General features: G+C 35.6%; 1 protein-coding gene and 1 long non-coding RNA gene across 11 annotated transcripts in view; one reads left to right on the forward strand and one right to left on the reverse strand.

Annotated features, from left to right (window-relative positions):
• The window catches only part of LOC127943178 (CD276 antigen), a 75,231-nt gene extending 55,818 nt beyond the window's left edge, over nt 1-19,413 (reverse strand). The window contains exons 1-4 of one of the 8 annotated variants that reach the window (XM_052539396.1): nt 19,061-19,215; nt 4,184-4,224; nt 3,764-4,096; nt 2,655-3,120 (exon numbers count right to left, since the gene is read on the reverse strand). In XM_052539396.1, coding sequence (XP_052395356.1) covers nt 2,879-3,120; nt 3,764-4,096; nt 4,184-4,224; nt 19,061-19,071 — 627 coding nt within the window. In that variant the 5' untranslated portion in view covers nt 19,072-19,215 and the 3' untranslated portion in view covers nt 2,655-2,878. Of the gene's footprint in view, nt 1-2,654; nt 3,121-3,763; nt 4,097-4,183; nt 4,225-9,175; nt 9,471-19,060 lie in introns of those variants that run through there. The other 7 variants (XM_052539395.1, XM_052539403.1, XM_052539404.1 and 4 more) reach the window with 7 other exon arrangements.
• Nucleotides 1-24,647, forward strand: part of LOC127943188 (uncharacterized) — an 83,344-nt gene extending 58,697 nt beyond the window's left edge. For all 3 annotated transcript variants that reach the window (XR_008149591.1, XR_008149592.1, XR_008149590.1), the window contains one exon: nt 24,309-24,647. This is a non-coding gene — a long non-coding RNA (uncharacterized LOC127943188). The remainder of the gene's footprint in view (nt 1-24,308) is intronic.
• Nucleotides 24,648-25,172: the final 525 nt, after the last annotated feature.

Below are 25,172 nucleotides of genomic sequence, written 5' to 3' on the forward strand. Positions count from 1 at the left end.
CTGGTTGAGTTTAACCACCATTTATTCGGATCAACATTTTCAAAATATTACTGTTAATGTGTCATGAAATGTAATTTTAAAAGTATTTCAGGTGAGAATGTAGTTGTTTAAAACTCAAATCTGTTGTTTATTTATAAAGACAGCGCCTATTTAAAAATGTGTTTCGCCGATCTCAGAGATGGTGAGCTCCACGCAATCAGCGGGAGGTCAGTGATCATCTATCCGCCGAGAAGAAGCCTCACCTTGGATAGACCTTCTGATATGTGCCGCTGGCTCTGATGTCTCTTTAGTAGTTAAACATAAAATATAATTCAGCTGCGGGGTAAATCTAACAGGTTTTCTTTGGTCTATATTCAATTTATCTATATGTTAAAATGAAAATAAAAAAGGCAAGTCTATATAGTATTTCGTTTCATTGTAATGGCTGTATATAACGTTACACATGTCCCTGAACTAAGTACATTTCTGCAGCTGTTATTATGCTTAAATGAAAACCAAAGGAGGCAGTGGTAGGCTATTTGATATCCTATTTCGTTTTATTGTAAAGATGAAAATTACAGGATTTGCGTCGTCGCGGACATCACACTCCCGAGACGAATGCACAAAGTCTGAACTAACTATGATGCAGGTCCAAAATCAGCGTACTTTTTTTTTTAATCAGCGGTACTTTGTATTGAGAAACGCGCACAGACCTACGTCACCAGTCTATTTGCCTAATCTTCCCGGTACTTTACTCCCCGGTGGAAACGCAGAAAGCAACAGGTCTGGGGGGAAAAAAGTTCCTGGGAAAAAAAGTTCCTGGGAAAAAAAGTTCCTGGTACAAATGTTCCGGGTAATTTCGGTGGAAACGCGGCATATGAGGCAAATGGGGGGATGCGGAGGCATAAAGTCAAGGGAGATAATTAATCAGAATACTTACCAAAATTTGCTCCTGTTCACGCTCGCCTTCTCTGCAAGATTCGGTGATTCAGATTTCTCTTGGCACATCGATTAGAAGACTTACAATTGTCAGACAGGTTGCTCACGTGACATCTACGTCATGAAGCTCAGTTTGAGTCTGCGCAGTACGCTCGACCCCCAGGAAGTGCGTGCTTCTAATTGACTTCACTTGTCTCCGTTGAATCCAATGGGGTCGCTGTGTCCATTTCTTTTACTGTCTATGGTTAGAACAATGGATCTGCAACACAGGTTGTGACTAGCTAGTCTGTTTCTACAACAATGGATCGTACTGTGGTTAAGCAAATGTTCAGTTTGGAGGTCACAAGAGTCTTCATTAAAAATAAACTTATGTAAGAACTTTCTTGTAGCAATAAATTATGTTATTAATTATTATTAGATCATTTTATAATGCATCATAAAATAATTGACTAACCAAAAATTCTTATTAAATTCTCTCAATAATGATAATGAATTCTATACAGCATACTGTATCTTTGTGTCAAATTGTGTAACTGCATTGTTTGCTACAATTCATTGAAATGTATAATTAATAGAAGAAATCTGGAAGAATGACGACTGAATGTAATAATGTGTCTTATTAGAAAACTAACATAGATAGAAGTAGAATCTCAGGTTTAGAAAGCAAATACTGCCCTTTATAGAAGTTTCTATTTACCCACAGATTTAGTTCCTGTTCTTTTAGGTTTCAAAACATCTACTCTTTATCTTCTTAGAAATGACAACATCTAGATAAGTAACTTTAACCTTCATTTGGAATTTTATTAATTTATTATTTCATTCATCCATCCATCAATTCATAAGTTTGTGATCCGTATTCTTTTTCATTTTATGTTTTTATTATATTATCAATGCTGCATTTATTTGAATTAAAAATATAGGAGGAAAAAACTGTAATTGTGAAAAATTACTACAACTTTAAATAAGTTTTATATTTCAAAGTACTTTGAAATATAAATATAATGTATTCATGTAATGCAAAGTTCATGAGCCATTACTCCAGTTTTCATTGTCACATGATCCTTCAGAAGTACACACACAAACGCACACACACTAGTACAAAATATTTGTATTAAATTTGTTTGATTAAATATTGTTCTTTTTAACATTTTATTCATCAAATAATGCTGGAAAAAGTATATATATGCGCAATACGAATGATCCTTCAGAAATCATTCATTCAACCCTCAATGTTGGAAACAGTTGTGCCGATTTATATATATATATTAAATATAAATATAAATATATATAAATTAAAAAACCAGCACAACTGTTTCCAACATTGAGTGTTGAATGAATGATTTCTGAAGGATCATGCGACACTGAAGACTGGAGGAATGATGCTGAAAATTCAGCATTACATCATGGGAATAAATTATATTTTAAAGTATATTAAGCAGAAAAAACATTATTTAAATAGCAATAGTTGATTATTTTTTTATTTTCTTTTTGATCAAATAAATGCAGGCTTGATGAGCATTAAAAAAAAAAAAAAAAAAAAAAAAAAAACATTAAACACCTCAAATGCTTGACCAGCAGTGTATAACTGCAATCTATTATATAATCTTGTTCATTTCTTAAGACACTAAAAACTTTTCAATATTATAATTATTATTGTCTCAACCATGAGCACCATGTTTTATCTTGTGTGTAAACAGAAATAATTTAATTGGATGATCTGGAAATAATGAATGAAGTTTGGTAAATGTGTAGTTTTACTGTTTACTTGCAAGAAATACATATTTTTTACTTTATATACATATTTGACAGGATTGACAGCAAAATGAGTTTCAATATCATATTATGTTATACAATAAAAACAAACAGAGCACATTGTTTTCAGCAAGAGTATATCAAGAGAGAGAAAATGTGATTGAGCATGGCATGACACTCTACTTCTGATGTGAACAATAATTTGTTATCATGTCCTGGAAAATACAGGCTGCTCAGATGCTGCTGACACATACGGTGTGCAACAGGGCATTAAGTTTGCCACAGTTCCTTCTAAACATGGAGTTTGAGTTCTTATCCTCCAAATAATGAAAACGGCTATAAATACGAAAATTAATGGAATGATAATGCAAACACAGATCAGTATTGATATTGTCCCTGGTTCTTGGTTTTCTTCTTTAGGAGATTCTTTATTAGGAACTGCTGTTGAATCTGCAACAAAACAAATGTTCAGAGAGAGAGGGAGAGAGAGAAAGAGAGAGAGAGAACATTACTGTACTGTGATAAGACAACAGATTTGTCAATAATTCATATTGGATATTAATCATACAGCATTCAGAATGTTTTTTTATTTTTTTTTTTTTTATTTACTGTACTAATGCATAACAATAACAATATGTTTGCAGTTATTTAGAAAACATGCTACAGTGAGTTATTCTGTGTTGAAATGTGCGTTCCGTATCTAAATGTCTCTTTCTGTTTTGGGCTTTGTAATTCTGCCTTCTGACAGAATAAAATCCAATAAGTATTTTGACAGCCAGGGAAATGAACTGGATCAAAGATTACAGATTCTGCCCAACCTAAAAAGCCTTGGCATCCATCTAAAAACTGCTCTGACCAGAGGCAAATCAACTCATCAACATACATCATCTTTCATTGGCAGTTGCACTTGTTCCTGTTGCATTTCCTCAATCTGCAAACCCACATGAGTATTGAGTCTTAGGAGGAGGGAACAGGAGAAACAGCTCTCTCCAGTCCAATATTTTTTTAATTTGGACTAAAGTACCCATTTCAATGTCAATGTTAAATACTGCACCTTTAAAACTTCAAACATAAATTAACTATGTTTACGTACCATTAATGAACAGCCATACAATCTCCTGTTTAGAATAAGATGAGTGTGTGATGAAGCAGCTGAACTCTCCTGTATCAGTGTGATTAAGATTGATAAGTCTGATGGAGAAGTTTCCTCTCTCATACTCATCAGGGAAGGTTTCAGCTCTGTTCTTGTACCGTGGGTTCTGTCGCTCTACTGAATCTTTACCGCTAATTATATCATAAACAGTCTCGCTGCCTTTGTCTCTCCAAAGCACATTAATATCTTGAAGTTTAAGATCACGTTTAGTTGAAGAACACGGCAGGACAACAGAACCACCGATAAACCCCTCGACTGGGACCTGCGGACAGACTGAAATCACAAACACTTTAACTGTGAACAATCTGGCATTACATGGTAAAATTTTTTTTTTTTTAATGTAGTTTGTTTTGTGCTCACCTTTGTTTATCAGCACTAAAAATGCACAGATGAAGCAGTATCTGCAGAAAAAAATAAATAAATAAAGTTTGTTATGTTAAAGTGCTTTATTGTTGGAAAGAACAGGAATCATGGGTACAGTCCATTCATGAGTTTACTTTTGTCTGTTTCTTAGTGAAATCTTATTTAAGCCGGTTTTCAGCTGGCTGATGATTCCTGAATCTAGGTCACATTAATGCCATTTTCATTGTGTTAAATACATACAATATGCATCAAATGGTTATTAATAAGTAAATATTCAAGACTGTAATAGCAGTAGAAAGCAATGTAGATGTTGTGGGAAAAACAAATACACCATATTCAAAGTTGGGGCACGCATGTACAATTTCCGACAAGGAAACCTGTGAAAGCAGAAATGATTCTCACGTTACACACATAATCAAGATGCCCCACCCACTTTTTAATATTTCTCTTGACCACAGACATTTTCTACATGTTTATGAAGATAATTTTAATACCCTTCTAAATCTTAGATGAAACTTTGATTGTGTCATGTTACTCTCCTTGTAGCATGAAGCCAGCTGAACAAGGAGTATTAGAGTAGGTTTAGAGTTGACAAAACCAAACAAATCCAACCTGGTTTAGATCAGGTTCAGCAGTCTCCAAAAGCCCGATATAAACCTTCTGTCAACTCAAGTTTGTGATTAACTCTAGAACACGTGCTGCTGAAAGTGTGAGAAGTGCAACAAACAACCAATCACACAGAACATGGCTTATTTCACTTCTCATAAGTCGGTCCAATTCACTGCTCTGTTGAAGATTAATAGACGTTATCGTTATTAAAATATGTATTTAAATGCATTTACAAGGCAGAAATGAACACTGCTGCTGCAGCAAAATTTTGAGAAGGCAAACAGCATTAATTTGAAGTGAGAGATGAGGGGGAGTGGCTTATTGTGTTATATTCCTGTCACTTTGTTCAGTTTATTAATTCCATTCCATATTGAACCCAGAATAAAACCTGCTCAATAGCAGTGTAGTCTAAGTTACCATGGCGACGAAGCCCGTGCAAAATCAACCGACCTTCTTGATCCCGAAAACTCACAGTTTGCTCAAACTAAACGTGAACTTAACTTTTGTTATTTGATTTACATCAATGACAGACTTCATCAGGTTTCATTCATAGACAGAGCATGTGTAACTGTGCATTCACACCGCCGGCGTCGAGCGTCAAAAATCGCTCTTGCCGCTCACGACGCTGCTGAAAGATTTGTGAGATCTCAGATGCTCTGACGTAGACCGAATGTTTATTTTGTATTTAAAGTGGCCGCAAAGCAAACAAGCTTGTTGATCTCGTGCAGACTAACCACAAGGAGGATGACTTTCTAAGTTAACCTCATTAAATATCATTGTGGATGAAATATTAAGATCCTTTACTTAAAATGATCAATCTCAGACACCTTGGTCCACGTATCATTTTTAATTTATTTTTAAGTCCCTGTACGCAAACAGGGACACATCATAGATTATTGCAAACGCGAAACTGCAATAATCAACCTGTCCTCCATTGTGCTTGGGAACTAATGTGGTCGCAGCTGCGTTCTCTGGAATCCTCTCAAGCGGTGGACTTCTACGTTCTGATTGGTTGCTGCCCAATCACGTTATAGCTCATTTACCATAAAGTTGCCTTGATTTCAACTCTCCTCAACGCTCTCAATGGCCAAGAATGCCACTAAATTGGACAAAAATGCCCCTGCACAAACAAATTAAGTCAGTTAATTCTGTTGCTAACAAAGTGAAAATGAACAGACATTGTCGATTGTGGCATCAAATTAAGATCTGCTCATGTGCACAGTTCACCTGAATGATTACATTTATTTGGTATACTTTGCACAATATTAACAAACTGTACACTGAAACAAAATAACCAGAACATTAAAGGGGGGGGGGGGGGGGGGGGTGAAATGCTCGTTTTCACTCAATATCCTGTTAATCTTGTGTACCTATAGAGTAGTACTGCATCCTTCATAACTACAAAAAGTCTTTAGTTTTATTATATTCATAAGAGAAAGATAGTCTGTACAAATTTTTCCCGGAAAAACACGACCGGCTGGAGGCGTGACGTGTGGGCGGAGCTAAAGAATCACGAGCGCGAATAGGCTTTTGCGTTGAGAGCATGTGGAAGCTGTGACATTACCGTGAGGGAAAAACCATCATCCAAAACAAACCATGGCTTACAGTCAGATTCAGCCATTTATTTATGATCCAGAATCAGATCCCGAGGCTGAAACTGAACGAGAGCAGCAGCAGCAACGACTCGCTCCGAGCGGGGCTCGAACCTGTGTCTCCGGCATGGGAGGGGACGCACTAACAAGGAGGCAGAGGTATTTTAAGCAGTTTTACTCACCGCCTGCGGTTCCAACACACGATCGTGACCCTTTTTCGTTGGGATTGCATCATCCTTAAGAAATAAACGATACGCAAATCCGTCGTCAAACTGGGCCTTGTTTGTAAAACAAGCATCTTCGAAAAATGCAGGGAACAAACAAAAAAACTTGCACAACTCAGTTGATGCTCTGTAAAAATAAACTCCATCCACTGGTCCCTTAATGCAGTTTTTTTTTTTTTTTGGTAATCTCTGCAGGGTTGTCTTGCCCTGGCAACCAAAAACACACTTCTTTTGTGACATTTCGCGACGCTCTCGCTCTGATCAGCGAATGCCTGATGTGCTCTCAGTGCTGTGCTATACGGGAGCGCACACTCTTCCGGCAGACGCGCCCTTAGGACCCATATAAGGAAATTCCGCTCCATCTAACGTCACACAGAGCCATACTCGAAAAATCTTTCCGAAACTTGTGACAAACCGGAAGGAGTATTTTGGGAACAAAAATACTCCTTCAAACGTACAACTTAATTTTTGAAACTTTGTCCATGTTTAGCATCGGAATCCAACTCTTTAACAGTGTAAAAAACTCAGTATGCATGAAATAGCATTTCACCCCCCCCCCCCCCCCCCCCCTTTAATGACTGATAGAGCTCATGGTTTATCTGTCAATCAGATGCGCTCTCGGCCACTGATCTAAGCTCGTGACATATTATTTATAATTATCATTGGCTGATAGAAATGTTAAGGAAAAAATAGTATTTTAGATGGTAATACGATCAAGACCCCCAATGACGTCATGATCTATTTTGTCATGCAGGGCTCAAAATTGGTATATATATTTTTTATTTAGAATTGAAAATAATCTTTTATTTCACAACTTTTGTAATTATGGATTTGGTGAATTGTGCTTCTGAAACGGAAGGCTACATCCTAAAATTCTAAAATGCAACCTTTGGAATCGACTCTCAATTCCCAATGCCTCGGAATCAAGGAATCGATTCTTTTTGGAATTGATTCCCAGCCCTACTATCTCTTTAAAACCTGATGCACATGCGGCGGATCTGACACAAACATTCGCTTCTCTCTCAACATGTTATGGTCATTTAGGACTCGTTTAAGACCGTGTTTACGAGGTAACTCGCCATAACTGCACATTTTAACATAATTGTGTGCGTTTTTTTCTGCTGAAGCGGCTCACCATAGTATGTGGAAAATCGAACGTGCAGCCTTTCAAACTCCATTTGAAAATCAACTTTATCCAGTCTCTGTGCTATTTCTTGCGTGAAGATATGACCGTAGCTAGGTCATTATACTCGATTAAATTTGCGGATATCTCAAATATCTGAAGATGATGGACGGGCCACCAATTAAATAGCCCTTGCTTAGGGTAAAATGCCTCCCTCACAACTGTGGCAAGGTGTTGCTGCTGTTTTTATTGCTTACTATAGCTCTGCATTTAACCCATCCAAAGGTCATACACACAGCAGTGAACACACAGCAATGGGAGCAGTGGACAGCCATTTAAGCAGGGAGCAGTTGGGGTTCAGTGCCTTGCTCAAGGGCACCTAAGTCGTGGTATTGCCGGCCCGAGACTCGAACCCACAACCTTAGGGTTCGGAGCCAAACTCTTATGCCATGTCAGAAAACATTCGGACTCATTCTCTTAAAAAAAAAAAGAAAAGAAAAGACATGAATGGCCATGCATAGGCAAAAACATTAGATTTTTTTTAAAATCATGAATAGATTTTTAGTTTCATTTTTTTTTTTTTTTTTTACCAGACTTTGTTTAAAGATGATTCTCAACTGTTATGTGTAAAATGGCCATAAACAGGTTCTCACTGTATATAATGTATCTATAAACTAAATATAATTTGCATATTAATGTGTTTTTGGGGCAACATAAAATAAGTGTAATAATTGGAGTAATAACTGACAAGATTTTCGTAATGATACAGTATATCATAGAATATTGAAATATAATTATTTTGCCAGTTCATTTGTTCCCAAAATGTGTAATAAACATGTACCAGTGTACTTATATGAGGAAATGTATGAAATCAACGTCCTGTTTCATATTTTGATTTGAACCCCATAACATTTTCCTGAGATGTTGATTTATGATACACAGTTTCAGACATTTTTGATGACCAAAGAGAGGGAATGGTCATGGTAAACATTCAATCATTTGGTATCTCTGAAAATCCTTGAATGTGCTCTGTACAAGACATCCAGACTTAAAACTGTGGTATGTACAGTCTCTGAGAAATTCACTAAAATAAAATGTCCTCATATGAGGCCGCGGGGTCTTATGAGGCTAAGGAAGTATTATCACCCATCCTCTATGCTAATGCTAATGGTTAGATCAAACAATAGTTAAAGCTATTTCTTTGAGTATTTATCCATCGTTAACTAATCAGACAACGAATAATGCATTAATGATGATACAAATACTTTTTTTTTTAACTAATGCTAGTTTAAGTGAGAGCCAAAACAAACCAGGCCAAATGCACATGCGAGCAAACTATCACTTTTTCACCTATCGCAGCAGATCTGAAGTGAAACGTGTGGGAAGTAGCCTACAAATAGTTTCGATGAAACAGAATGACACTGAAAAAATATAAACATACCCGATGATCATGGTGTCCCGATATTAATAATGGATATTTTACATACTATTTCTAAAATGAAATTTGTAGGAAAACTGAAAGTAAGCTATTACGCAGATAGATTTCGGTTTATAAAAATCTAACTATCGCGAGAGTGAGTCGAAAGCATACAGTGCAGTTAGCTCTCGCGGTTGTTTGGTACGCAAATCCTCTTCTTCTTATATAATTTGTGGCAGGCTAGACGCATCAATGTCTAATTACTGCCCTCCTCCGGTCATCTGGATACTCCGCTTAACATTTAAATCCTTGCGTAAAGGCCGGTGGTCTCATTTATCAAACTCTCCAAAGACTTCATCCTAAAAGTGTACGTATGCACAAATGGTAGATTTTGTGTACGCACAAAAGTTTTTTTTTTTTTTTTTTTTTTTTTTTAAACCAATGGCTACGTACAATATCGAAGTGTCCATCCTTGATCATTTTTCTCACAAAAATATTTTGTCTCAACATGAGATCTGCAGTTTAGTTTGAAGATTAATTATTGTGCACCTAAAGCACTTCTTGCTGTTATTAAAGCAGCACACCACAGGAAACGTGATCAAGCGCATCCAATAAACATGCCTAAATTCTTAAATTGTCCTACATTTTTTACATCTGCGTTAATGACTTTATGTAATTTCAGTGATTATCTTCATTAAAGAGAGTCGAATATTTAATGTAAATGTCAAAAAATGAAAAACTTTTATCACTCCAGGTAAAAGAGTGTGTACCACAACACCAACACTACACCAACTTCATTTACGTCTCTATGCAGAAGGCCTGTGTTGTGCCAAGCACTTAAACAAATGCAGAACAATCTTTTTTGAATTTGCGTTGTTATCACCCTCTTCTATGTGGATTTTATCAGTGTACAGAACAATCTTTTTTGAATTTGCGTTGTTATCACCCTCTTCTATGTAGATTTTATCAGTGTAAAGAACAATCTTTTTTTGAATTTGCGTTGTTATCACCCTCTTCTATGTGGATTTTATCAGTGTAAAGAACAATCTTTTTTGAATTTGCGTTGTTATCACCCTCTTCTATGTGGATTCCATCTGATCTTGCACACACCACAACTCGCTGTCGCCAAATCTTCTCGGCTGTCGCAAAACTTCAACTGTGCGAATGCATCAGTGGAACCAGACGATAGGCTTAAATATTTCCCGGTTTCATTGTTAAAAGCAGATGATTGGAGGGGCGGGACATGTGCATACAACCGCCATCTTTGCCGTTACGGGTTTTCCTAATATAGTTGTATTGAGGATTGAGGAAGTGGCATGTCTCTTATAAATTGTCTCTGGTTGTGTTCATATTTAGGGCAAGTTAATTTTTTTATAACTCCCAATATGTGAGTGGAAAATTGTGTACGCATTTTAGATGGCCATTTTGTGCAACGTTTATAAAAGAGACCCCAGGGCCTGTATTCACAAAACATATTAAGGCTAAAAGTATCTCAACCGTAGACTGTATAACTTGCAGATTTAGGAGAAAATCTTAAAAATAGTGGGCATGTAAGACCTAAATTCAGGACTCCCACATTTTTGCTCTAAGTATTTATATATATATTTTTTCTAATATTTTGGTTTGGAGGTTATCCCAAATCCAAATTTTCATAAATATATGTTCACACTTCCAGTTTGATTTTCTTTTATCTTTGCATGTCTTACTATCAGCCATGCTTTTTCTGCTAATTAAAAGGCTGTTTATTTGCATATTACCAAAACGCTTAGTCACAGTAAGAAAAAAAAATACACATGAAAATACAGATAAAGTGGCAAAATCACTGTCCGTGATGGATAAATCATTTATGGCTGATTTATGTGGTAATATAGTACATTGGGCAGGACATCCGTATGCTCACCTTACATTCATCGACCTCAAATATGGTTTATCGTCTGAGATATGTAGTAACTTTACATGGCTGCTTAATCAAATTTTAGCCTACAAAAAAAAGTGCGTTGTTCACATGTTTGTGGAAACTGAACAACTAAATCTCATTGTTATGCATTAAGAACAAACAGTGCACACTGATTTCTGTCAATGAGAATATAACAATACAGAACAGTGTAATACTTGATTCACACTGCACCTGTGAGTGTGGCATGAGCTGCGGAAGAGAAAATGATTAATCATAACGTGCCTTTCATGCTTTCAAAATGAAATCTTATTTGTTACTCTGGGTGCCAGAAAAAACATGCTTCTCAGAGGCTGACACTGAAGAGGCAACAGGCCTTACCAATATTCTGCACAAGAAAGAAACATTGAAAGCTGTGCTACAAATTCCGCTAAAGGTAACATTTAACTTGCAATATAGTCATAAAAATGAGAGAAAGTGAGTCTGTTAAAACTTTTTAAACCTTCAGTTTGCCACGGTTCCTAAATAGGCTGTTACAGACACGACAGTTAATGCAAGTAATAAAAAAACAACCACACAGATCAATATCTTCATCCAATCTGACTGTGTTTGTGGTCCTTCATTTTCTTGTTCAGTTGTTTTGTTTCCTTTTTCTGCTGTTGATTCTGCAAAAAAACAAACAAACAAAAAAAAAACTATTATTGCACTGCAATAAAAAACGGGTTGTTTTTAATTTAAAGCTTTTTTTTTTTCACTTTTTTGTACCCTTAAGGATCAGGTGTATAGTACGGAGTTCATCTGTGTGTGTGATGAAGCAGCTGAACTCTCCTGTATCAGTGTGATTAAGATTGATGAGTTTGATGGAGAAGTTTCCTCTCTCATACTCCTCAGGGAAGGTTTCAGCTCTGTTCTTGTACCTTGAGTTCTGTCGCTCTACTGAATCTTTACCGCTAATTATATCATAAACAATCTCACTGTCTTTGTCTCTCCAAAACACATTAATATCTTGAAGTTTAAGATCATGTTCATCTGAAGAACACGGTAGGACAACAGAACCACCGATAAACCCCTCGACTGTGTCCTGCAGACAAACTGAAATCACAGAAACTTTAATTGTGAATGCACAATCAGGAAATCTACGGAAGTTCTAAGCGGCCATGCATTATATATTTTTTTTCTTTTTGTTTTCTCGTTATAATGACTTAATTTTCTCGTTATCTCGACATAACGAAGTTCGTTTTCTCGTTATAACGACTTAATTTTCTCGTTATCTCGACATAACGAAGTTCGTTTTCTCGTTATAACGAATTAATTTTCTCGTTTTCTCGACATAACAAAGTTCGTTTTCTCGTTTTAACGACTTAGTTTTCTCTAAGAAGTTACAAAACTGTGCCAGCAGGTGGCACTATAGACCTGAATATAACTGATGGGGTGTTGTACACGGTCCACTTTACTGTACGTGGACCTTCCTCGTGATCACTACAATTTGTGCAGTCTTGTTCATTACTGACATTTAATTCATAAATGTTAAATGCTTGAATCAATATGAATATTTTGTGTATTAACTTCCTGCTAGATGCATGAGTTTCACCAACGCGTTCTGTGTCATAAAATAACTGCTTATCAAAGCCAAGGTTGACGTCACTGTATTCTGTTTATCTACAGTAGGACGGGATTTAAGTATGTAGGCTGATGTGCTTCTTTTCCATATTACTAATCTTTATTGTTAACCATATTGATGAGAAATGTGATGTATATGTAAAATCCGTAGTCTAATTTAATTCAGTTTTGTTCTATAATGTAATCGTTTTTTTCTACACACACAAACACACACACACACACACACACTACACGTACACATGGATGCTCTTTTCAAACAGAAGCTTGTAACACACATGATATCTGATACATCATATAATGACTACTAAAAATTACAAATTATATATAATTTTATTTCAAATAAAGGGAAAATGAAAAGTGAGTTTAATCCAAGCAGCTCTAATTTCGCGGTGTTGCCATTTAAACATGTTAATTACAAAAACAAAACGTGTGTTGTACTGTCTCTGGAAAAATCAACAGTGATTGATCAGCCTTTATTTATATACAGTATTGTAGACGTTATTACCTAGGCGAAGCAACATTTGCTGAAATATAGACTACAGTAAGAGCGCCTGCATGGTCCATCAGATACTTGTCAAAGTTGAGTTCGTTACTATGGCAACAGTAAAACTGTCATGTGGTTATAACGAGAAAACAAACTTTCGTTATGTCGAGATAACGAGAAAAATAAATCGTTATAACGATAAAACGAACTTCGTTATGTCGAGATAACGAGAAAATTAAGTCGTTATAACGATAAAACAAAAAGGAAAAAAATTATAATGCATGGCCGCTTATAACTTCCGTAGGAATCAGCCATCAATACACGATACAAGAATTTATAATAAAATTTTAATTTAGGTGCTCACCTTTGTTAATCAGCACTACAAATGCACAGATGAAGCACCAACTGCAGAAACAGAAGAAGAAAACTTCCTTGTTAACTAGTAGATCATGACATTGGCAACAGACTTGTTTGAGATGAGCAGAACGGATCACTAGTGATTAGTGATCAATACTCTTGCAAAAGCATGATGGGAAGTGACTTCAAATAATAACACACATCAGCTTAAAGGGTTAAATCACCCAGTAATGAAAATTTTGTCATTAATAACTCGCCCTCATGTTTTTCCTAACAAGTAAATTTATCTTCGGAACACAGTTTAAGATATTTTAGATTTAGTCCGAGAGCTCTCAGTCCCTCCATTGAAGCTGTGTGTACGGTATACTGTCCGTGTCCAGAAAGGTAAGAAAAACATCATCAAAGTAGTCCATGTGACATCAGAGGGTCGGTTAGAATTTCTTGAAACATCGAAAATACATTTTGGTCCAAAAATAGCAAAAACTACGACTTTATTCAGCATTGTCTTCTCTTCCGTGTCTGTTGTGAGATTTCGAAATCATTCGATGTAACCGGATCTTCTTGAACCAGTTCACCAAATCGATCTGAATCGTTTGAAACGGTTCGGGTCTCTAATATGCATTAATCCACAAATGACTTAAACTGTTAACTTTTTTTAATGTGGCTGACACTCCCTCTGAGTTCAAACAAACCAATATCCTGGAGTAATTCATTGACTCAAACAGTACACTGACTGAACTGCTGTGAAGAGAGAACTGAAGATGAACACTGAGCCGAGCCTGATAACGAACGAAAGATTGACTCATTCACGAGTCAAGAACCGTTTCTGTCTGACGTGTCCGATTCGAGAACCGAGGAGCTGATGATACTGCGCATGTGTGATTCAGTGTGAAGCAAACCGACACACAGAGCGCTGGACTGAACTGATTCTTTTGGTGATTGATTCTGAACTGATTCTGTGCTAGTGTTATGAGCGCAGGTAAACCGAAGGCTTGCAGTCAACGCCAATGACGCCATTACATATACTTCAAAAAATTCTAACTGACCCTCTGATGTCACATGGACTACTTTGATGATGTTTTGGACAGTATGGACAGTATACCGTACACATAGGTTCAATGGAGGGACTGAGAGCTCTCGGACTAAATCTAAAATATCTTAAACTGTGTTCCAAAAAAGGTATTATGGGTTTGAAACAACGTGTGGGTAAGTTATTAATAACATAATTTAGCAAATCGGGCGAACTAACCCTTTAATCTGTTTTTTGTTTACAAAAAGTTACAGTCAAAGGAATTGTGTTTGTCCTTTAGGTTAATCATTTGAAATAAACAAAGTTCAAACTTTTGACTACTTTCTTTAATAACTACATAACACAATACTTGTTCTTTTACTTTCAGTACTTGAGTAGTAAATTTTAAAATAGACTACTTGCAATACTTAAGTACAACAAATGTTGAATACTTTAGTACTTCTACTTAAGTGTGGTGCTCAACCCTCTGGAGTCTAAGGGTATTTTTGGGGCCTGGAGAAGTTTTGTCATGCCCTGATATTTGTGCTTTTTTTCAGTTTCTTATAAATATCTAAATGGGTAAAGTCTAATATCACTGTAATCAGCACAAACTGGGCTATAATAATATGTGAAATGCATGCATGTACATGATTGTATTTTTGAAAAAAAAAAAATGTTATGCATGGTTAGTGAAAAAACTAAAAATGTTACATAACATTGGTTCCCGGGATTGTTGAGAACTGGAGCTTGTAGCCTAGAATTTTTCTTTCTAAATTATGTGAAAATCATCTTGTTTACTCACTCACAGAAAACAATATATTGATTAAAAAATTTTTGGTAAACTTTTTGTTGGTAAAAGTCATATGCGAGTAGGCGTCAACTATCATGAATATTTACACCTGAGAAGACAAAGGCCTGCATAATGAGAAAACGCATCTCAAACCCCTCAAAGCTCGTGTGCACGCCGTTTCCAGGAAACATGACGTTCAACACGGAAACCGTAGCAAAACGTTGCGCACCGTTTTGAACTTGAACATGCCCCAGTTTCCTTTTAGACCCTGCTGGTAGATGCTGGAACTGCACCACCCGACTGAAGGAAAAACTAAAATAAAAAACAAACAAACACAGAAGTAGGCTGTTTTCTGATTAAATAAAAAGTAATTAAGAGCTCTTTGTCTGAAATATCGCAGGAGTGTTAACTATTTATTTGGAATCATTATTTGGAAAAAAAAACTCTGGAATCCTCTCAAGCTGTGGACTTCTATGTTCTGATTGGTTGCCGCCCAAACGCGTCAAAGCTCATTATCAATAAAGTTGCCTTGATTTCAACTCTCCTCGATGCTCTCAACGGCCAAGTCGCACCGCGCCGCTCCCTGCCGCTGCTCGACACCGGCTTACATTGAAAATGAATTACTTTGGGCCACTTTGACACTCTCAACACCGGCAGTGTGAATGCACAGTAAGGCTGGGGAAGGCTTAGCCTTTTCCTGGGCATGGAGACTTGGGGCAAAAAAGCCACTAAATTGGACAAAAATGCCCCTGAACAAACAAATTAAGTCAGTTAAATCTGTTGCTAACAAAGTGAAAATGAACAGACATTGTCGATTGTGGCATCAAATTAAGATCTGCTCGTGTTGCACCGCATTTCATTTTAGGCGTTTATACAGTGGTGCACACTTTAACCAATCAGACGCAATTCTGTTGAGCTTAGGAATGCAATGGCCGATCACAGGTGTTCAGATGAGTCGTCGCTGTAAGTCATCAGTTTTGAGTGCACGCACGTTTTCTGACTGAATTCCAAGAGTTCTCTCATCATAAACAACAAAGCGCAGATGCACTTACAATGTACGTGAGATTAGATTCACAGTGTATACAGCTTCAGTGACTATAACAATAGTTTTTTAGTGATAATGTTTATAATGTATTTGCTGTGCGAATATCCATGGAAAGAAAAGGTTATATAACATTATCAATTTCTAATGTTTTTATTGAATTGAAATCACTTTAAATACAAATTTAGCCCCATTAAACAAATTTTATTAGCCTACATGACATCCATGCCTGGTTGTTGGTTAAAAATATGGGTTTATGATGTTTAAAACATTTGCCTGCTTTTAAAAGCATTGCTATCTCTTAGGGCTGTTTTGGAATCGATTCTGATTCCAATCACTGGTCCTGAGAGTCGATTCCTCATTGTTGTTTTCGAGTATTTTACAAATCTTTTTTTTTTTTTTTTTAGATTAAAGGAACCTAATCTCACCATGATAACTGCAGGATAGGTCGTATAATGTATCTATAATATGAAGCTGAATTTATTTTATTTTTTTCAGCTTTGCACGTAAAATTATTCATAGCCCAGATCAGCAGGGACATGCATTTATCGCATGAATCTAATAAGAATATAAGACATGAAGTGTCTAGAATAAATGTGCACAGTTCACCTGAATGATTAAATTTATTTGGTATACTTTGCACAATATTAACAAACTGTACACTGAAACAAAATAACCAGAACATTAATGACTGATAGAGCTCATGGTTTATCTGTCAATCAGATGCGCTCTCGGCCACTGATCTAAGCTCGTGACATATTATTTATAATTATCATTGGCTGATAGAAATGTTTAAAAAAAAAAATAGTATTTTAGATGGTAATACAATCAAGACCCCCAATGACGTCATGATCTATTCTGTCATGCAGCGCTCAAAATTGTGGACAAGCCAGTTCCACCATAAAATAATCTTTGAATCGTTTTTTATATATATATATATATATATATATATTATTATTATTTAAAATGGAAAATAATCTTTTATTTCACAACTTTTGTAATTATGGATTTGGTGAATTGTGCTTCTGAAACGGAAGGCTACATCCTAAAATTCTAAAATGCAACCTTTGGAATCGACTCTGAATTCCCAATGCCTCGGAATCAAGGAATCGATTCTTTTTGGAATTGATTCCCAGCCCTACTATCTCTTTAAAACCTGATGCACATGCGGCGGATCTGACACAAACATTCGCTTCTCTCTCAACATGTTATGGTCATTTAGGGCTCGTTTAAGACCGTGTTTACGAGGTAACTCGCCATAACTTCACATTTTAACATAATTGTGTGCGTTCTTTTCTGCTGAAGCGGCTCACCATAGTATGTGGAAAATCGAACGTGCAGCCTTTCAAACTCCATTTGAAAATCAACTTTATCCAGTCTCTGTGCTATTTCTCGCGTGAAGATATGACCGTAGCTAGGTCATTATACTCGATTAAATTTGCGGATATCTCAAATATCTGAAGATGATTGACGGGCCACCAATTAAATAGCCCTTGCTTAGGGTAAAATGCCTCCCTCACAACTGTGGCAAGGTGTTGCTGCTGTTTTTATCGCTTACTATAGCTCTGCATGTAACCCATCCAAAGTGCATACACAGAGCAGTGAACACACAGCAATGGGAGCAGTGGACAGCCATTTAAGCAGGGAGCAGTTGGGGTTCAGTGCCTTGCTCAAGGGCACCGAAGTCGTGGTATTGCCGAGACTCGAAACCACAACCTTAGGGTTCGGAGTCAAACTCTTATGCTATGTCCTCGTTAGAAAACATTCAGACTCATTCTCTTAAAAAAAAAAGAAAAGAAAAGAAAGACATGAATGACCATGCATAGGCAAAAACATTAGATTTTTTTTTTTAAATCATGAATAGATTTTTAGTTTCATTTTTTTTTTTTTGCCAGACTTTGTTTAAATATGATTCTCAACCATTATGTGTAAAATGGCCATAAACAGGTTCTTATTGTATATAATGTATCTATAAACTAAATATAATTTGCATATTTATGTGTTTTTGGGGCAACATAAAATAAGTGTAATTTTTAAGATTTTCATAATAATACAGTATATCATAGAATATTGAAATATTATTATTTTGCCTTGTTCATTTGTTCCCAAAATGTGTAATAAGCATGTACCAGTGTACTTATATGAGGAAATGTATGAAATCAACGTCCTGTTTCATATTTTGATTTGAACCCCATAACATTTTCCTGAGATGTTGATTTATGATACACAGTTTCAGACATTTTTGATGACCAAAGAGAGGGAATGGTCATGGTAAACATTCAATCATTTGGTATCTCTGAAAATCCTTGAATGTGCTCTGTACAAGACATCCAGACTTAAAACTGTCTCTGAGAAATTCACTAAAATATAATGTCCTCATATGAGGCCGCAGGGTCTTAAGAGGCTAAGGAAGTATTATCACCCATCCTCTATGCTAATGCTAATGGTTAGATCAAAACAATAGTTAAAGCTATTTCTTTGAGTATTTATCCATCGTTAACTAATCAGACCACGAATAATGAATTAATGATAATACAAATACTTTTTTACTAATGCTAGTTTAAGTGAGAGCCAAAACAAACCAGGCCAAATGCACATGCGAGCAAACTATCACTTTTTCACCTATCGCAGCAGATCTGAAGTGAAACGTGTGGGAAGTAGCCTACAAATCGTTTCGATGAAACAGAATGTCACTAAAAAAATATAAACATACCCGATGATCATGGTGTCCCGATATTAATAATGGATATTTTACATACTATTTCTAAAATGATATTTGTAGGAAAACTGAAAGTAAGCTATTACGCAGATAGATTTCGGTTTATAAAAATCAAACTATCGCGAGAGTGAGTCGAAAGCATACAGTGCGGTTAGCTCTCGCGGTTGTTTGGTACGCAAATCCTCTTCTTCTTATATAATTTGTGGCAGGCTAGACGCATCACTGTCTTATTACTGCCCTCCTCCGGTCATCTGGATACTCCGCTTAACATTTAAATCCTTGCGTAAAGGCCGGTGGTCTCATTTATCAAACTCTCCAAAGATTTCATCCTAAAAGTGTACGTATGCACAAATGGTAGATTTTGCGTACGCACAAAAGTTTTTTTTTTTTTTTTTTTTTTTTTTAAACCAATGGCTACGTACAATATCGAAGTGTGCATCCTTGATCACTGTTCTCACAAAAATATTTTCTCTCAACATGAGATCTGCAGTTTAGTTTGAAGATTAATTATTGTGCACCTAAAGCACTTCTTGCTGTTATTAAAGCAGCACACCACAGGAAACGTGATCAAGCGCATCCTATAAACATGCCTAAATTCTTAAATTGTCCTACATTTTTTACATCTGCGTAATGACTTTATATAATTTCATCTCCATTAAAGAGAGTCGAATATTTAATGTAAATGTCAAAAAATTAAAAACTTTTCTCACTCCAGGTAAAAGAGTGCGTACCACAACACCAACACGACACCAACTTCATTTACGTCTCTATGCAGAAGGCCTGTGTTGTGCCAAGCACTTAAACAAATGCTCAATGTCATTTGTTTTATCAGTGTACAGAACAATCTTTTTTGAATTTGCGTTGTTATCACCCTCTTCTATGTGGATTCCATGTGATCTTGCACACACCACAACTCGCTGTCGCCAAATCTTCTCGGCTGACGCAAAACCTCAACTGTGCGAATGCATCAGTGGAACCAGACGATAGGCTTAAATATTTCTCGGTTTGACTGTTAAAAGCAGATGATTGGCTTTCCAGCAGGAGGGGCGGGACATGTGCATACAACCGCCATCTTTGCCGCTACGGGTTTTCCTAATATAGTTGTATTGAGGATTGAGGAAGTGGCATGTCTCTTATAAATTGTCTCTGGTTGTGTTCATATTTACGGCAAGTTAATTTTTTTATAGATCCCAATATGTGAGTGGAAAATTGTGTACGCATTTTAGATGGCCATTTTGTGCAACGTTTATAAAAGAGACCCCAGGGCCTGTATTCACAAAACATATTAAGGCTAAAAGTATCTCAACCATAGACTGTATAACTTGCAGATTTAGGAGAAAATCTTAAAAATAGTGGGCATGTAAGACCTAAATTTAGGACTCCTACATTTTTGCTCTAAGTATTTCACAAAGCACTAAAAAAAAAAAAAAAAAAAAAAAAAAAAATATATATATATATATATATATATATATATATATATATATATATATATATATATTGTTTTTTTTTTGTTTTTTTTTTCTAATATTTTGGTTTGGAGGTTATCCCAAATCCAAATTTTGATAAATATATGTTCACACTTCCAGTTTGATTTTCTTTTATCTTTGCATGTCTTACTATCAGCCATGATTTTTCTGCTAATTAAAAAGCTGTTTATTTGCATATTACCAAAACGCTTAGTTGCAGTAAGAAAAAAAAATACACATGAAAATACAGACAAAGTGGCAAAATCACTGTCCGTGATGGATAAATCATTTACGGCTGATTTATGTGGTAATATAGTACATTGGGCAGGACATCCATATGCTCACCTTACATTCATCGACCTCAAATATGGTTTATCGTCTGAGATATGTAGTAACTTTACATGGCTGCTTAATCAAATTTTAGCCAACAAAAAAAAAGTGCGTTGTTCACATGTTTGTGGAAACTGAAAAACTAAATCTCATTTTTATGCATTAAGAACAAACAGTGCACACTGATTTCTGTCAATGAGAATATAACAATACAGACAGTGTAATACTTGATTCACACTGCACCTGTGAGTGTGGCATGAGCTGCGGAAGAGAAAATGATTAATCATAACGTGCCTTTCATGCTTTCAAAATGAAATCTTATTTGTTACTCTGGGTGCCAGAAAAAACATGCTTCTCAGAGGCTGACACTGGAGAGGCAACAGGCCTTACCAATATTCTGCACAAGAAAGAAACATTGAAAGCTGTGCTACAAATTCCGCTAAAGGTAACATTTAACTTGCAATATAGTCATAAAAATGAGAGAAAGTGAGTCTGTTAAAACTTTTTAAACCTTCAGTTTGCCACGGTTCCTAAATAGGCTGTTACAGACACGACAGTTAATGCAAGTACCGTATTTTTCGGACTATAAGTCGCACCTGAGTTTAAGTCGCATCAGTCTTAAAATATGTCAAGATAAGGAAAAAAAAAACATATATATATATATATATATATTTACTTGAGATATATATATATATATATATATATATATATATATATATATATATATATATATATATATATATTGATATATATATATTGATATATATATATATATTGATATATATTGAACTTTACTTAAGTATACTTAGTAAAATAAACTTGAAGTATATTACTTTTTCTTAAGTGTAAGTAACTAAAACAAACCAGGCCAAATGCAAATATGAGCGCGAACCTGATCACTTTTTGTTTGTATAGCGGCAGATCTGAAGTCAAATCGGTGGGAAGCACAGCTCGTTTTGTGAAAACACAATTTTCTTTAAGGAATCATGAACCTACCCAAAGATCATTGTACCCCGATATAAGTAAAAAAGTAAAACTTTGTCCAAAAACAATGAAATTGTGAGACTCTGAACCTTAACACGTTTCTGGGTTTTCTGTAGCCAGAAGTCGTCATAGAACCACGGGTTAAAAATAGAGAACTGTTGCAGAAAAAAAAGGAAACTATGACAATTATCATTTGTTCCAACTGTTTGCTTCAACAACAACAAAATCACGATTGTGTTTTCATGAGTTTCCAAAAAATAGCGAAAGAGATGGATAAGAAAGATGTCAAATTTAATAGTATAAGAAACCAGGGGGTCTAGGTGGTTACCAGATTCCTTTTAGATGCTGGAACTGCACCACCCGACTGAAGGAAAAACTAAAACAAAAAACAAACAAACACAGAAGTTGGCTGTTTTCTGATTAAATAAAAAGTCATTAAGAGCTCTTTGTCAGAAATATCGCAGGAGTGTTAACTATTTATTTATCATTTTTTGTATTTTCACGACAAGGTAATGTTATGGAAAGTAAATGTTATAACATAAGGACATTCTTTAATTAGATCTATTTTTTATTATTTTGAAAAACAGTTTTAATTTAATTTTTAAAGTAAAAAATAAGGCTCACACAGTTGCTAAGTCTCTCAAGATTCAGTAACTGACACTATGGGGACACTACTTTCTTTGCGAAATAATCAAACGTGAAGTAAATATGGCCAATGATGTTCAAGCATGTAAAATAGATGCATTCTGAACTGCTATAGGTGTATTGAATGGTATTTCCTCCTTAAAGTCAGCTGCTGTCTTCACACAAAACTTCATCACTCACCTCTTCAACTCAATGTTCCACTCAACGTTCCAACAGGCAAAACTGTAGATCCACCTCCTCTCACAGAAAACCTGAGCAGCTGTGACACCCAAGACATTGTGGCCAAAGTGTAACCCTTTCTGAAGCAGCAAGGTTCTCGTCCAAGTGGCAAGCCGACACGCAGCAGTTCATTCACTGTCCACCCCATTGACTTATTTCATATACAGCACTCTAACTCACACTGAAGATTTTCCCCCTGAAGGATTGAATATGGGGAATTCCGAAGTTTATCAGATGCTCTGCCTCATGCATGAACTATGCTTTTGAGCGATCTGCCCAATTCAGATCAGATGAGCAGCTTTTTGTCCTTCAATAGCCACTCAAAAGGACTACCAGTATCTAGCAAAGACTGTCCCATTGGAACACAGATTTGATCTCTTTGTTATACAGCTCTCATGGCTAGGAATGCCCTATTGCAGGTGGAGCCTACTCCACCAGAGCCATGGCCTCCTCTTGGACTTGCACATGGAGTGTCTATTCAAGACATTTGTATGGCATTTAGTTAGTCTTCTAGCTTTACTAGATCTTGAACTTGAAACTTTCCTCACTTGTATTGTCTGTGCGTGGAGGGTGAAATCCAGCTAATTCTGTTGCTCAGCATTCATCTTAAACCGTTGTGACTCTACTGAGATGGAAGTGTTCAACAATATTGTATAAGATGGCTGACTTAATGATTGAAACCAGGGATCTAGTGGAAAATTTCACTAGAAGAAGAGGTCAGGAGGTTAGAGAAAATAGTAGGAAAGGAGGACATACAGACAAAGGACCTCATTAATGAAACAAGCTAAATGAGTTTTAGTGTAAATCATTCATGAAGCCGTTCTGATGTAAACGTTAGAATTCATGAAAATGTTTGTATTTTCAAAATCTTAGTTGGTACGAAATAAATTTACACCTGCTTCCTACCACGTGTAAATTGTGGGTAAGATGTTCAGTGTTCTTTTTGACAAACTGATGGCACTGAATTGTAATGACATTTAAAATAAAAATGCAAAAAAAAAAAAAAAAAAAAATATATAGTTTTTTTGCTAAGAGTTGAAAACTGTTCAACTTTGGGTAAAACCAAAGAAATGAAGCGCTCATCACTGTTACTTTTTACCCAGCTGTGTAATCTATGGACGAGGGGCGGGACAAACAACACTGACCAACCATCCTACTTGTACAATGACTTTCAGAAGAACAGCTGGCTTAAAAACGTTTTGGAGGACAGAATGTTAATTAAATTATATATTGTTAGGCATGTGGTCTATTAGATGACACATATCTATGTATTTGAGAACCAGTCTGATCTCTATTAGAACAGGCTTCAAATTCATTACGTCCATTTAATACAGAAACACAATACAACAATAATATAATCCATACAATACAAAATGCTCTTATTTATGTGCCAGGTATTTGTTGGATTGATAACAATGATAAATAATAGATTTACAACTAATGTGGGCCAAAGAGTTCAATCTGATTAATATAACCACAATGGAAACACACAAAGCCAAACCTATATGCCAATATGACTATAAGTTATGAATATGAATGAAATTTGAATGGCAAATAAATGTGAGGCTGTATGTTTGACTTTTGTTTCTCTCTTTCAGGTCAGCATGAGGACGTCACTGGAAGATCTGAATTATTGATGTACTTGACAATGATGATAAACTATACAATGTACTGAGACACAATGAGAGCAGGGATGTGAGTTCAGAAAATGATGCTGTTAAATATGTGACTCTATTAGAATTGTGATAAGATGTTATGTATATACTATTAAAAGTTTTATACACTTGTGAAAAGGAAAATTATTTCTATTAACTAAATCAAATTAACTTAAACAGTTTTGTTTCACAGTTTTTCTTATTTTATGATAATTGTCACATGCATAGTACTGTATATTTACATCAACTGAATAAGAAATAAATAATTTTGTTAACAGCTAATGTTCATTGTTCACTGGTAAATCTGAAGTGTTAAAAGCTTATCAAATGATCTTTATTTTTCAGTGTGATTATTTTTTCAGCATCTTCTATAAGTCTCATTTACTCCTTGTGATTAGGTCTGTGATTAAAAGTAAAATGGAGATAAAATAAATAATATTTTGCATTACTTTGAGTTTTCATTTAGTCTGTTTCTTCTGTGCTTCTTCAGAACACGTTTACCACCAATCATGTTAACTATCAATCAAATTAAATCAGTGTAATTATAAGTATTAATTAAGAGCCTTTCTGAATAAAAACATGCACACATCTTCATTGAAAATAATATTTATTGGCATGTATCTTCAATTTCAGATTTTACTGAATGATGTTTTGAAGCAGTTGACTTGTGTGAATTTTGATATCTAGTCCAACACTGTGACAAGGTGAGAGAGGTTCAGTATGACTGAATTTAATGTTATTAGCAATAGTAATAGACACAGAAAAGATTTAACCAGAAAGTGTCTAAAATATCACATCACAAATGCT

The sequence above is a fragment of the Carassius gibelio genome, chromosome A22 (genome assembly GCF_023724105.1).
Source record: "Carassius gibelio isolate Cgi1373 ecotype wild population from Czech Republic chromosome A22, carGib1.2-hapl.c, whole genome shotgun sequence".
Lineage (NCBI taxonomy): Eukaryota > Metazoa > Chordata > Actinopteri > Cypriniformes > Cyprinidae > Carassius > Carassius gibelio.